A 16,549-nucleotide genomic window follows, 5' to 3' on the forward strand; every position below is an offset into this window, starting at 1 on the left:
ATATATTTGAACATCCACTAGATCCACTTATTTGCCCACCATTTATCTGTGATGAAATAATGCCCTTTTTAATTCAAATTTTAAAGTATCTGCATATGTATTTTATTGAGCGAACAGAATTTTACTTTTTAGCACTTCATCATGTAAAGGATAACTATAATAAGGATACGAGATAAATTGTTGAGAAGAGTTTCATTCAGCTACTGAGGCAAAAAACAAGATGAAAAAATGACCAAGCTCTCTGTGGTTATTGTATTTTCACCAGAGATTATGAAATATGCAGCATTTGTATGCATCAGTCAGGTGATTTCCAAAATCTATGCTCTTGACTCTGCTACAGAACTCGCTGTTTCTTTACATGCTTTTGCTATGAGACTTTTCTCCATTGTGGCCTTGGAAATAGAGCCTAAATTCTGAAATCTGGCTGGAGAGAGGCAAATATTCAGTGGACAAGAACTATGAGACACTGACTTGTGCTTAACTACGGGCATCAGATAAGAATTCTGAAGAAAACAGCAGCAGGACAGATAGAAGGGAAGGGTAATTTCTTCAGTGTTAATGAAAAATAAACCAAGAAATGATGATATCAGGATTCTTATGTTACCAGAGATGCTTAGACCAATAACCCCAGATCTTTATCTTTTTGAAATTAATCATAAATCACTTTTAAGAAAGTTTGATGTAAAAATCATATTGTTACAAGCATTCATTAGAAAACTCACAGCGATGTGTGTATTTGTAGAACACTTTGATTTTCAGATTCGATACCTCCAGTCCTCAGAGCAACTCATATGAATGGCCCAGCACTTTCTGAGTCGAGAAGGCACAAGGGAGTAATACGCGTAGGCAGAACACTGGAAGTAGTAAACGAGGAGACATCTCATATCCATTAAATATGTATTCTAAGCCCTGTCCCTGCACACGGCATTTTTTTCATACGGTTTCTAATCCCACAATCAATTCTGCAAAGTGAGTGTCCCACTAAGAACAGGCAGAGAAATATTAAGTAACTTTCACAAGCTCTAAATCTGTGTTTGGGTCCCAGCCAAAGGTGTCCAGTGCCAAGCCCGGCCATCTTTTATCATCGTGACCCAGGGGAGTTAGAGGACCCATGAGGGCCTGACGATACAGGATAGAGAAAATTACAGACTGACCTCTAGATCTAATTATCTGTGTAATATTAGGCAAGCTACTCATCATGCTTTCTTGGCCTCACTCTCACATTCGCATATAAAAGGAGCTTGTGAATCCAGCCCTTCCCATCTCTGAGTTTAGTCAAGTTAATCTAGATAATACATGGTTGTCTCTAAAATCTCTGCCTCCTTGTTTGATGCACTAGTCAGTGGTCAGATAAGGCCTCTCACTTCTAAAGGCTACATCATCTTTTTAAGATGAACATAGTGAAGACTTTCCTCTGCCTGCTTTTAGTTTTTGGTAACAAAATACGGAAGTTTAATTTCTAGCACACACAGAAAAGTTTCCCTTTCCCACCTCTCAATGAATTAGAGTAAAATTCCTAACTGCTTTCAAAAACCCAGGACACTCTGAGAAGAGAACATTGTTTCAGGATGTTGGTGCCAAAACTAACACAGCCTCCCTGGATCCAGGACAAACTACTGGCCTCATCAAATGCACTGAGCACCCACTGGCATCATGGGACATCACTGAACGGAGCGGCCAAGTGAAATCTCGGTTCTCATGCAACCAGCACCTGTTTTCTTTCCAGTGCCTCACAAACTTTCCTTTAGAAACATCTCTCTTGTTAGAGAAAAGTGAATACCCACACACATCCCTAAGCTAACAAGAATTTCTTTGAAGTCTGCCATTTTTATTATAAAAATTAATTTAAGCACTGATTCTACTTCCTACCACACCCTCCTTTATTTTAGTATTAAACATTAGTGGGATAACTTATCAAGTAAAATAAATGTTCCTGAAGTTTGTGACCTTTATTCTCTGTAGAGTCGTGTGTTCCTGTGGACAACTATGTTTGAATTTGAGTAGCTCAGTTTGCCCTACGTAGATTCCACAATTTGCCTCATGTGGACTGTAATCCCCAGAACATGGTTAATCACCACATTCTGGAATATTCCAACATTCTGGAATGCTGTTGTAATATATAATCTACCTTGTATAATATACTTAGCTTAACAGCATTTCATAGATACTTACTAGTGACAGGCATTGTGTTATATTGTTGTGGTTTCATTTAATATTCTTACCTTCTCTGTGAGGTACAGATTTATACACCCTTATTATATATAAGGAAAAAGAAACATATAAAGGTTCACTGAATTTTCTGATTCACAGAAATCACACAACTAAAAAGTATCAGAGCAACCTCTGAGCTCTAGCTTGACTAGGGTCTAAGCAATTACCTCTCTATCGTTTACGCAGAATAACAGTTTTAATTTGCACAAAGATACTGGATTATTTTAGAGGGTCTATTCTTAGGTAGACAACTGGTTCTGTAGCAACCAGTTCATGTTCAGTTAAAATGTGTAGCTCAAAAAATTATAAAAATAAATGTCATAGACTTTTGGACTTATACAGATTAGAATATGAGAATATTAAATCTGAGATTATATTTATAGTTTATATATTTTCCACTCATAAATGAGAGCAAGAACTTTCTGTATAGAATTTTCAGAGAACATAAACATGTTTATTTGGCTTTTGAGAACTCAAATTATAGACCAGAATAAAGCAAAGGATACACAATATGAGAGCTGAAACCTGAGAATGTGAAAATAAGATATAAACATGGGAAATGTAGGTAGTTCACTGGTCATCTAAAAATAGGCAAAACACCACTCTCAATAATAGGATCCACCACAGCTGACTCAAGGGACAGCAATGGTTTTTCCAACATTCTTGAGGACATGCAAAGTATCCCCATGTTAATGAAACACAGTGAGCTTTGAAAAAGCCCAGCAGAGATGGGTGAGGCCATACACATCCATAGGAAGCTGGGTGACCAGAGGGCAATGATGAGTTTCCCCAGTGTGCAAATTTATATTAGGCAGTAAAATAAATCAGACTTTATGGTGACTTGCAGAACTTGCTGGACCCTCCTGATAGAGCCTTATTTTTTTTTAAGTAAATGCCTATAAAATTAAATCAGAGAATCTTTGAAAGAGGTTCAGAGAATGTACCCTCTAAGTCCTTTGCTTTTCAAATGAGGAAACCAGTCCAGAGCGGCTTTCTCTTGCTGGATCCACCCACTGCCTATTCTTGGCCAATGTGTCTCTTGTGAAGTTATTCCCACTCCAGAGGAGAAGTTCAGCTGTGACTCAGGAAGAAACCAACCAGGGCAGAGGATTGGGAGAGAGGGGTATTGCTGTATCTTTTTCCTGTTTACTCAGTGATTTTCAGTGTACTCTGGGGTCAGAGCAGAACTGAGAGCTTTGCAGTCTCAGCAAAAGCGACATGACTCTGGAGTCAGCTGCAGCTATTTCTCTTTTCATGCTGATAATCAGCATGTTCTATGATTTTATTTTTCCCCTGAAAACTTAGCCTAAAACCTCACAATGATTTCTAGATTTTAGAATCTATTGTACTTTTGAAGGGAATAATACTTGCAAGTTAACTAAAGTACATTTTCTATAACTGGTTATAAATTATCAGTAGCGGGCAGGCTGGGTGGCTCAGCTGTTTGGTGCCGCCTTCAGCCCAGGCCGTGATCCTGGGGTCCGGGGGTCGAGTCCCACATTGGGCTCCTTGCATGAAGCCTACATCTCCCTCTGCCTGGATCTCTGCCTCTCTCTCTCTCTCTCTCTGTGTGTGTGTGTGTCTTTCATGAATAAATAAATAAAATCTTAAAAAAAATATCAGTAGCTTACCTGATTTTATACCTTAAGATGGGAACCCACCCACTATTTTAACTGTCTCCCGGAAAGAGCTCTATGAATAAAGATTGTGACTGTATATCACGATGCCAACCTGAGAATCTCATCAGAAACATTTCACCACAGTCCTTGGTTTTCTATAGGAAGTGCTGTATAAGCCAAGGTACTGAGGCCTATTCCAAAACCAGAGTAAGACCTTTTCATCTGCTACCAGGAAGACACGATACCAGGATATCTTTGAAGGAAAATATCTATGCATTTGCATCTGTCTCTGTCTCTATCCAATTTAGTGAACTCCACCAGGTATTATGCAGTATGAAATGGCCACTTATCAATACTTCCATTATCATACCTTGTATGGTATCAGAAAGGCCACTTTCTAACTTATCATTTTGAATTGTAATAGATGTACTCAATTCCTAGTAGTATATTTTCAGTAGGCATTTAACGAAATGATGGTTGTTGGGAGTATTTCATTTTACAACATCACATTAGCATTAACTTTTCATTTTACCATGGCAGCCAAGGATGCATATTATATGAATCTAGATTGCTCTTCTTAAGACAGAATGAGTTGAAGGCCCCTAGGCAGAGCCATTAAGAGATCAGAGTTATATTAAAAAATTCCACAAAGGAAGTGAGGGTTTCAATCAATTGGCCCATCTTTGTAAAGTCATATTAGAAACAAGCAATTCGGCTTCTCAGTTCATAGAGCTCTCTGCTGGTCTCTGCCTAGGGAATTGAAGTACAGCATACCCCTTATCTCATGGGAGTTTATTCTCTATTTACTAAAACTGCAATGAAAGCTGAAAGTTACACCCAATATCTAACAGCAAAAGATTTAAATGCAAGATTAAACGCAGAAAATAAATATTTAACATTGATACCAACGCCACAGAAATGGATACTCTGGGCATCTAATACAGGGAAAATTAGATGTTACATAGAAAGGAAGACAGGGAGGGCCCTTTGGAAGAGTTTGATCTGAATTTAACTGAGGGTAATATGCAAATGTAAGAAAAATAGGAAAACACTCTGTCAAGTATGTCAGTGGATCAACAACCTTAGTATAAAAGCCTATTGACAAAAGAGCTATAGTTGGTTGTAGAGTACTACAATAAGAAACTATCTGGAAAAAGTGCCAGAATGTAGAGATGATTGTAGGGGGCCCTTGCTAATTAACCTATCATGACCCTTGACCAAAACACTGATTTTCAAACTTTAGTGTGTATGGACATATCATGAGGGATTTCTAAAATCTAGATTCTGAGATAGCATCCACAGAGTTTACATACAGAGAATCTGGGATGGGATCCTAGAATCCATGTATCACGAGTACCCTGGTGATTCTAATGCAAGTGCTCCATGGACTATACCTGCACTTTGGAAACCACCCTGCCAAAGCACTATTCTCTAACTGATACGTTCCTGCCCTGAACGAGACTAACAGAATAAAATAGTGACCTATTTCAATAATATATATGGATTTTTTTCATAGCTAGATTTAGAGAATGTAGTTACATCAGGCGTTGGACCTTCCAAATACGAGACATTTTTTTTTTTTAGGAAGTGGCAGAGAGCTGGGCACAGAGGAGACATCTAATAAATCTAAATTGTTGATGATGGTAGCATAATAACTATTTTTAGTCATGCGGCAACGGTCATAGTTCTAAGCATCTCAAGAACTTAGAACCTCTAATTCCTTCTAACTAAGCAAAAACCTTTTTACACAGTAGCCTTTTACTTTCTGGTCAGAGATGGTCTTCTGGGCTGCAATTAGCTGGATACTCACCCTCCATCCTAGGTCATAGAACAGAATCTGTTCTTTGGATCTCCTTGCATATCCTTAGAAACCATGCTCTTTGTTTCCTAAGACAAAGAAATGAACAGTGCAAAGCCCAATTCATAAAGCCCCAATCACCCATGATGATGATTTTCTTTTTATGCTGACCTTAGCACAGATGGAAATTCTGCGGAGTGGTTAGTCATTTCTAGGTCCCAAGACATATCGAGAAAGATAAATATAGTCAAATTCTCAGAGCATGCAGTGACTGAATGTGTGTGTCTGTGTTGTGATCATGTGGTTTGAAGGGGATATGTGATGTTTATAAATGTTTATATTTATTCCTCTGGCTAATACTGGATAGTGTAATACTTTTTAAAAAATATGGTATTTGACTGAGCTCATACGAGACCTTAAAATCTGCTATTCTTAGGAAAGCACAATAGCTAATTGTCTTATGACTCAAGTTATACTTCAGCAGAGTAGGTTTATTTTCATCTTGTATCAGGAAGACATTATACCAAGGAAACTTGGAGGGATGATATTTATTTTAGTGTAAAATGGAATGGACAAGACACTATGAGACCCAACTTCTTATCTCCATTTAAGGTTACGAGTAACTTTGTAACTCTGGGTAAATCATTTTAAGTTAATCTTCAGCTGCAAATAAAAGGCAACAGAAAGGGTTCTCATTTGGCTCAAAATATTGTTATCAATCAATAATATACCAGCGCCTGGCTAAGATTGGGGATTTTTTTAAAAAATAAGAATTAAAAGAAGGAAATGAGTCATTTATGGAAATGTCTTAAAGGCAATTTTTAAATATAGAAACTGTGGGACAACTTCTAGTATTTAATAGTTAACAGCTCCAAAGTTAGGTTGGTTTACCAGGAACTATTTGGATTTGATGGACTTTCTAATATAGATAGGACAGGATATTAAGCCATTCTGAAAATGACTCACTCAGTATACAGGACACATTCAAAATTAACACAGTCATTATTTAAAATCAGCAAGTTAACATTTTCTATAGACCAATTAGTCTTACCTAGATTATAAAGTTTTTGTAAATATCTTTTCTTATAAAGATTTCAACTCAACCATTCTGAGTTGAAAATAGCAAGTTGGCATGTAAACTAGTGGTCTATAAATCTATACTTGAAATATGATGGATAATTTTAATAATATTTTACTTCTTCATGCTTCGGAACATTTAGAGAGTAGACTAGGATTCAAGTATTTGGCATTGTCAATAAAATAGTAAATGCTGTTTTTGTCAGGTTAAGTAGTAAGACTGGTACTTGCACTTATACTAGTGTAGTAGCAATAACATTTAGAATTGGAGAAATCTGGGTCCAAGTTGGTTTATCACTTACTAAAATTTCACTGTAAAATATCACTGATATGCAGTTTCTCCATTTATAAAAATGGGAGTAAAAATGATTTGATCTACAAGGTGGTTGCGAAAGTCAAATGTTAAAGAACTCCATAAATTATGAAATTCTTTGCATATGTTGACTTTCATTACTATTGTTATACATTATATGTAAACAGAAGCTTTGTCTTGACCCTTCTTTATATTCTGGTCTTTATCTAGCTTAACGACGTGCATTGGAAAGTTCTAAATCTAATTATTTTCATTAAGCTTTTTTTTATAGCTGTTGGTGGCTTTTAAAATCAACTGATCTATTCTAGACATTTTACAGATTAGAAAAATTACTCAGGAGGATGTTAAAACCTTGCCCCAAGTGATACTGCTTGTTGGTGGCTGAGCGGGACCTTACCTTGACTTTTTATTAGAGTTCTCCAAAGACTTCACTAGCATTACATAATTCATTTCTCCAAATCTTCAAAGCTGGTCTTTCAGGATGTTAGGAAATGTTCTGTGTAAAAGGGCTTGGGGGTCTAATAAATATTTAAATTTCTAATATGAAATTCTAGATTAAATAAAATCAACAAATTTTTTAAAAGTTCAATCACATACACTCACAAATGTGCTATACTGTGTTGTGATGGAAGCTTTATTACCTGTTTTTCAAGGATTAAATACATATATATATATTTACATATGTGCATTCATAAAAAAACACATGTAAATATGCATGTATGTGTGTGTGTGTATATATATGCATACAGAACATTCACAGCACTGCCTGAGGTATGGAAATGATATGTATGTGCTTATCATTCATATCACAATGGCGATAATGATGAGCATGATGAGGAAATGTCCATAACCTTAAAAGTTATTTAAAGCACAATCCAGAATTCAGGAATGACATTTATATTCTCATTACAGATTACTGATGAAATCCATTTCTGAAACATAAAGAAGCATTTTCTTCCATGGTACTGTTTCTTAATCAGATTTTCCATGAAGTGTTGAGAAAAGAAAAAGGACACTAAGTTTAGAGACATAAAACAGATTAAGAGCTCCTCAACTTGCTTCTTTCTTCTCCCTTTGCCACCACCCATCCACTGACACACACACACACACACACACACACACACACACACACCACAATAGATATATGTGTGCAACTTAGGTCCAATTGCATGATTTTTCTGGCCTTTGATTTCTCTTATTTAATAAAGTTCAAGATAAATGAAATCTGCCTCTAGGATTTGTTGTGAGAACTATTCATATTCTGTAGGTATGAATTATCTTCAAGTTATTATATAAGTGAAAGGTATAAATACTGTTTTTGCTGGCAATGGAATATTTTTCTTTTTAGATATACAACTTTCTATGGACTAACATTCACCTGTTATATTCTATTTCCCTATGCTAGGGATACATGCATATGTATGCTGAAAACATACTGTCACATCACTGAGGTGAAAACTCTTTCCCTGCTTCCACTGTTACCTCAGTTTCATCTTCATATAAATACTCCAACCACTAACTCTCAGTTATAGACATTCAATGAATATTTTATTTTTAAAAAATTCTAATAAATATATGTAAATGGATACAACTTGATTCTCTTGAATACAAGGTGAAAAGATCTAGCATACAAAGTAGATTCTAGGATGCTTAATGCTTCATAAAAATTTTAAATGAAGGACAAATTCCACATGGGTACTATCTTGTTTGATGGTATCATCAAGCAAAAAAAGAATTGTGTGGTAATTTCCATATAGTATTTTGGCAGATAGAATGCATGTAGAACTAGACTTAAACAAATACTCCCTATGACGGGAAATAAATTAAAAGATAAACTACACTTTACCATTTAGTCACTTAATTAATCATATTTATGACATGGGCATAATGCAAAAAACAATTGTGAAAAGGCAATTACCTTCAAGAAACATAATCTAATCACATTATCTAATAGAAGATGAGCTATGGACATATGTATTTATAACAACAATAAAAACCTAGAATGTGAACATTTTCATATATAGGACAAACTGTTTTTTAGAACTTAGAGACAGGAAATATTCCTTTATATAAAGAGTTAACCATAGGCATTTGGGACGAAGATGATTTTTTTTTTCTTCTCAGTGAGATCTTACTAAATAGAGGAAGGAGAAATAATTGTTGGAAATTATTTTGAAAGAATAACATGAACAGTAATTGGAAAGTGTAAGTAAATCATTCTTGTAGGCTATAGGTAGGTTACATGAAACTTGCAAAGTTCTGGGGGAAATAAATTAGATCCTAGAGCACCAGGTGTATAACACAGGCCACACAGATTTAATGGAAATTGCAAACAAAAGTGGGAAAAGGTCAGACTTGTGTTTAGGAAGGATTATGTGTCTGTCCACGGGCAAGAGTAGAAGGTAGAAGGTAAAAGACAATACAGGTGCACGCACTAGGGGAATGAAGAGGGCCAGTCCTTCAGCCCCTCAGCCAGGCGATCGATGAGTCAGGATATAAACAGTCTTCTATTGCCAGGCACCGTATTGAGTACTGGCACCATAGTGGTGGGCAAAGAGGTAAAGAAGACATATATTAAACTAATATGCATAGAAATAAGCATGCGCTTTAGATTGAAATAAATGCCGAGGAGTGTTTGAGATGATTTAGAGGATACTGACAAAAATAAGAATGTAAGAAGAAGGAGGCATTTCTAGGGAGTTTAGTTTATTTGTGTTGAATTTGGGGGACTGCCAAGGATATTGAGGTGAAAGTGCCTTCCAGGCACTGGGGAAGAGTTCATACCTAAGCTATGGATGTGCAATGTCCTGCTTCATGAGGACAGCAGTTGAGTTTACTGCAGAGATGACCAGGAGACAAGAAATTTGGTGAAACGAACATGGATATTTAAACCATGATTAAACTGGTAAATACTTTATTTATAAACCTCCTTTTCCCATCTACATCTACTGTGCTGTACTGTTCATTTATAAAAAAGAATGTATTTTTCCATTCATGCAATTGTAGGTTCAATACCCAGTAAAACTTTCAAACTAAAAAAGAGAAATAACAGCATGGATGAAAGAAGATTTAAAAAGTTGCTGTATCCTCCTGATTATAGAACCACCCATACTGTAAAACAAGTCATATAATATAAAAGAGTCTGAATAACAAATCAACGATTGGTTGGGAGTCACATAAAACTTCTTTTCAAACATCTCAAAATAAATAAATATGCCAAGTTTTCTTAGAAGAATCCTCTGCTTGCAAAATGGAATTTGTTATTTCTGCAAGTTCTTTTTCATTGGACAAAGATTAATGTCCTGTAACATCCAGAACTATGAAGACTTTGCTTAACTTTTACTTTTCTCGTTGCACTGTCTTTTTTATGAGTAAAGATAACTAACTCTTAAGGGAGTTTTCCTTTAGAACAATATTTAAAATATTAATTTATTAGATGATTTTTTTTCTACAAAGCATAGTTAATTCCCCATTGCCATCTCAGAGCTGTTCACATAAGCCAAACCCACAGAATTTTTTAATGCATGTAGACTATTAGTGTATATAGCTTTGTTTCCTCAAAACTGCAATGCAAAAATGAAAACTGTTGGATGCTAGATAAGTGATTATCACCCATAGGTATCAAAAAATGAATTTTTCACATTGAATTCTATCAACATTGTCAGCTCACATAGAATCCTAATCACGTCATAAAATAACATGAACAAAAAGAATATTCTCTTGTCCTTAATGAGAAGGTAAACAGCACATATTATCTTCATGTAATTATATAAAAGGAAATAGAAATAAAAGAAATGAATGAAAGATGGCAGGACTTTGAAGTTCATGGAAACAATCCATGATTTCATCCATCATCGCAAACAAAACTAAGACTTGATAGACTTGAGTGTTCAGAAAAACAAAATCTACTTCAATATTAACACTTTTCTCGGGTTCCTTAAATTTGTTTTCTGGCATTTCACTCTATTGAGAGAACCCTCTGTTCTTTTTGTAGAAATTCATTTATATGTTTTGTGGAAAAACAACCAAAGAAACTAAAATTGACATGAGTTTTACCACCACAAAGTAGGTGACATTGAGATGTATTTGTTACACACCTGACATTAAAGAAATACAAATGTAAGATGCTCTAAAATATCAAACTGAAGTTTAGCTTACCAGCGGGGACAGAATTGGAGTGCTGAAGTTCCAACTTTCTGGAATCATCAGAGAGTTCAGTCAAACAGGTTAAAGGAAACTCTGGGTTGGAAGCAGGCTCATGTTTAAAGCCTTCAGGAGAAAGATAATCCAGCTCAAACTTCACAGCTGACATTGCAAAATTCTTAAAGAGCTATGTAAGTCAAAGTTCACACTACTGAAGTTTCAAAAATCGTAGGTGACAGGACAAAAAAATCACTGTATTATAATCTGTAGTAACTCCAGGCTTTCCGGTGATTATTCTCACTTGGAAATCCAAAAGAGATAAAACATGCAGAGCTGACTCTCTTAAGCTTCCTGTATTCATGCCTTTTTCTAGGCAACTGTCTTCAACAGGATGGATGGATTTTAGAGTCGTTTTTTCTTGATGGTATCTTGCTGCCTTAAAATGATAGCAGCACTAACCCCATCTCAGAAAGGCTGCGATGAAAAATATAATGGGCTAAGTGAGGACATAGGCAAGGCTGCAGAGAGATGCTTTTAGTAACTTGGTATTGGAAGTTCTCATTCACATTTCTGTACACAAAAGATCAGCTGGGTGGGGCTAAGGACTGTAAGAGAATGAAACTTTTTTTTCCACCCGGCAGCTCATCAAGGAATGTTTTAATCTGGAAGGAAATTAATCCTAAATGATATTTCCAGGGTCAGGGTTGTGAGACTATAGCCATGAAGCTTATTGAAAGATGGCTATGATTGTGGAAACTAAAAGGTAAATTAAACTACAAAGCTTCTGCACAATCAAACAAAATTAACAAAGAAACAACATCAAAATGAAAAGGCAGGGGATCTACAGAATGGAAGAAAATACTTGCAAATCATTTATCTGATATCTAAATATCCAAAAAATATAAGGGACTCATACAACTCGGTGGTGGTGGTAGTAGTAGTAGTAGTAGTAGTAGTAGTAGTAGTAGTAGAGTAGTAGTAATTCAAATTTAAAATTGGGCAAACAACCTTTTCATCTTCTAAAGAGGATATGCAAATGCCTAATAGGTACGCGAAAAGGACCTCAACATCATTAACCATCACGGAAATGCAAATCAAAGCCAAAATAAAGTATCACCTCACACTTGTTAGAATAGTTACCATCTGAAAGACAGAAAATAACAAGTATTGGCAAAGATGTGGAGAAAAGGGGACACTTGCACGATGGTGCTAGGAATATACATTAGTACAGTCACTATGGAAAACACTATGCAGGTTCTTCAAAGGTTTAAACAACAACAACAACAACAACTACCATCTATGCCCCAGCATTGTCACTCGTGGGTACACCTCCCAATGAAGTGAAATGACTGTCTCAGGGACGTATGTGCGCCCTGCGGTCACTGCAGCATTATTCACAGAACTCAAGGCAGGTAAGCTGTAAGTGTCTGCGGACAGATGAACGATAGAGAAAATGTGATCTACCATGGGGTGTTTTCAGCCACAGAAAAAGGAAGGCCTACCCCTTGGGACAACATGGGAGAAACATGAGGGTGCTCTGCGAGGTGAGGTATGTCCAAGAAAAGGCCAGTGTGCTTGATTCACTTACATGTGGAATCTGGGAAAGCTGAGCCTGTGAGAAGAGAGCGCGGACAGGTGGTTGGCAGGGGCTGGGGGTGGGAATAAGGGGAGACGTTGGTCAGAGGCAGGTGAGATCTAGGAATGTAATGTACGGCATGGGGCCTATCGATCACAATACTGCATTATATACAGGAAAGCTGCTGACAGAGTAGATTTGTGATGTTCTCACCACCGAATAATAAAACAAAACAAAATAAGCGAACCATGAGGGGAAGTATGTGCTACTGGACCTTACTGTGGTAATCGTTATGCGATAGATGCATATATCAAAGGATCACATTATATACCCTAAACGTATACAATGTTGTGTGCAATTATATTTCAGTGAAGTTTAGAGGAAAAGGTGTATTTAAAAAATGGTGGTCAAATCAAACACACAGCTGGAGCAACACAAAGGATGGATGTCATAATATGAGCAAGTGGTCAGGGGAGGAGCAAATGCCAAAAAGGCAGGGATTGAGGAGGCTGACACTGTGCACTATTTAAAAGGTAAAACATCAGATCCCTCTGAGTAGCTAGGCGGGTTATGTTGGTCACCTTGGGAAATTTAATTTAAGGGGTGCATGGCTGGCTCAGTCAGTTAAGCACCTGATTCTTGATTTCAGCTCGGGTCATGACCTCAGGGTGGTGAGATTGAGCCCTGTATCAATCCCCACTGGGAGCGGAGCCTGCTTGAGATTCTCCCTCTCTCTTACTCCACCCCTCCTGCCACTGTACGTGTGGGTGTGTGCATGCTCCCTCTCACTCTCTCTTAAAAAAATATATAATTTAATTTAGAATCTCACTCTTATTCAATCTTCCATCCTTGAGCGCATAAATCCATGCTGATCACAAGCAGGTGCCCGTGGAGAGCTTGTCAAAAAGTAATTTAGCAAAATCCATCCTTCAAGTTAGGGAGTCAAACTAGATGAAATTCAGGTTAGTCCTTTGATGTTCTTTTTTGATCCATTATGTATCCATTAATTTATTTCTTCATTCAAGTGAGTATTCATTGGCCCTGTATTAGGTATTACCTTAGATGCAAGAGTGTTAAGACAGGTGCAATGGAAAGGATGTGGGTTGGATATGGTCTCAGTGGGAGAGAGAGGGTGGTTGGGATTCTCATTATGACCATAGCATGAGGTATGACACTAGATTTGCTACACATGAAGAATGGCATATTTGAAACAATTTCACTTTCTTTGTCCAGCACTCTTTGAGAGAGTAAAATATATATAAGAGGTTTGCAAATTCATTAGTGTTACAATACAAAAAGTGTCATGGACGAAAAAGTGGCATGTCTTACTCATCATTAGTTATTATAACGGAACAAACAAGGAAAGAAAATTGTCTCTCCGCTCCACAATCTTTAATAAACTATTGCTCACGGCCCAGGAATGATTGTCATTCCAACAGCATGGACAACAAACAAAATGCTGTTCAAGCCTAGTCTACTACCATTCTGGAACAGACATAAAAAAATCTGACTAAAATGACAAGCATGGCCAAGTTTCATTGATAACTATGTGACACTTTACTTAAATAAGAAGGTAAAAGCAGAATCCAAATTATAAATAATAATTCAGCAAATATTACCATTGCTTAAAACAAATATGAAAGTATCAGTACATATTCAGAATACCTGCGAAGTCATTTCATAGCAGTGTAGATCTTTACTTGTCTCTCTACCACCTATGGATTCTTAGTGTCTGCGGTAAAGTTTCTAGAAAAGACAGACATTGGGTCAGTAGAGAGAAAACGAGTTGAAGAAAAGAAGGTTGGTGGGAAAAAGAAAAGCAAATACTAGGAAATGACTAAAGGGTAAAAGAAAAAAAAAGTGTATATACAACTTAAAGGGGAAAAAAATAGGTTCTAGAATCACGAAAGATGGGCTTTACAATTCTCAACCGAAATATCTGTCCTGCTGTTTGGTAGGAGGTACTTCCTGAGAGACAGTCTAAATGGTTTAATTTAAGAGTTGCTCAAGGGTGTTTAAGCAGTAGATAAATTCTACTCTCTATACCTCTAATAAGGTTGACCAAATCCTCAAGAGTTCACCTTTCAAGCAATGACTTAAAGGGTATGGTTACACGGTTACACGGAAATGTGATCTGGCCTCAGAGCTGCAGTTCAATCATAAATGATTGATAAATGATTTCTGGTAAGACCCTGCGGGGGTGATATCTGATGTCACAGGATAGTCCCATTGTCTCTAGCACCGGGCCTTCGTTTTTGAGCATGAGGACATCTTGTCACTAAAAGAGAATTCTTCTATATATACGGTTATCCACCCCTCCACATTCATACTATTATATTTTTTGAGTATCAGTATCTGATATAATCATAGAAAACTACTTAAAATTCACTAGCATTTAAATGTTATTAATTCCATCTATATATTTTTGAAAATTCATTCCTGTATGTGTGAAAAATGTTACTGATTTGCTCTAAGACAATTGTTAAAAGGTAGGTGGGTTTATAAACCCCCTACTGTCATTTGATATGGTTCATATATCTGGAAATAACTGGAAATTACTATTCTCCGGTATATAAAAAAATAGGATTTTACTGCTTTGTGTAATAGAGATAAGCAAACCCTGTCAACAAACACACTTCACTGTCCTTTTCCACTAGTAACCTAAGTGTGAACATCTCCTGAGGCCTCCAGAAATGCTGCTAATAAAGAACATTTATTTAATGTAGAGACTCAAGAATCTAGCAGCTCAGCAGTTCTCTATTCCTGAGCCTTTGGTCAGAACTTTTTAACTTCCACCCAGTGTATGTAGATGTTAAGTCTTTTATTTTTTCCTTTAACTCAGTAAGTACCATATTCCCTCCTCCCAGTCTTACTGAGCTATAAGTGGCATATAACATTGTGTGAGATGGAACTATCATCTTAATTTTATTGCAGACTTCAAGTTTTTAGTGTTTTCCATGACATCTTAGCTAACAACTTCATTTAGAACAGTTTTCTATAACTCTTAGAAAATATCCATGTAAACTTTGAACTCATATCATCTGCCCAATACCCAGAACATGTTCTTCTTTATTTTATCTATCTATCTATCTATCTATCTATCTATCTATCTATCTATCTATCTATCTATTATCCTTTTAGAGTACAAACTGGAGATGGCAGGAAATGCCATACAGAAAACATAATCTTTTTGTGTTTTTTTTTTAAACATATTCTTTTTGATTTGGTCCAGCTGCAAAATCTTTTTCTCTCAGTCTGCATCAGTTTGTCTCTGTTACTATAGTAACCACTCACTTGTTAGTGACTGCAGTAAGTTCCAGTCTCTAGTCCTTCATTCATTTCAAAATGTAAGCTGTATTTAAAAACCTTTATTGTTTTCAAGTACGCTTAATTTTGGTATAATCTGTCTTGGGTTCTCTTAACAGACCAAACTAACTTTATTTTATCTTGAAAATGGTTAAACTTACTGTGAATAATCGTAATTTTAACGATTTTGCATCATAAAAATACATTTTATTAGTTTCTTTTTATTGGACTTTGATTTGCCAACATATAGCATAACACCCAGTGCTCATCCCATCAAGTGCCCCCCTCAGTGCCCGTCACCCAGTCACCCCCACCCCCTGCCCACCTCCCTTTCGACCACCCCTTGTTTGTTTCCCAGAGTTAGGAGTCTTTCATGTTCTGTCTCCCTTTCTGATATTTCCCACTCAGTTTTTCTCCTTTCCCCTTTATTCCCTTTCACTATTTTTTAATACTCCCCAAATGAATGAGGCCATATAATGTTTGTCCTTCTCCAATGGACTTACTTC

General features: G+C 36.4%; 1 protein-coding gene across 1 annotated transcript in view; it reads right to left on the reverse strand.

Annotated features, from left to right (window-relative positions):
- Positions 1 to 11,435, reverse strand: part of ANO3 (anoctamin 3) — a 372,459-nt gene extending 361,024 nt beyond the window's left edge. The window contains exon 1 of the mRNA XM_055317544.1: positions 11,177 to 11,435. Coding sequence (XP_055173519.1) covers positions 11,177 to 11,330 — 154 coding nt within the window. The 5' untranslated portion in view covers positions 11,331 to 11,435. The remainder of the gene's footprint in view (positions 1 to 11,176) is intronic.
- Positions 11,436 to 16,549: the final 5,114 nt, after the last annotated feature.

This window comes from Nyctereutes procyonoides, unplaced genomic scaffold (assembly GCF_905146905.1).
Source record: "Nyctereutes procyonoides isolate TBG_1078 unplaced genomic scaffold, NYPRO_anot_genome, whole genome shotgun sequence".
Lineage (NCBI taxonomy): Eukaryota > Metazoa > Chordata > Mammalia > Carnivora > Canidae > Nyctereutes > Nyctereutes procyonoides.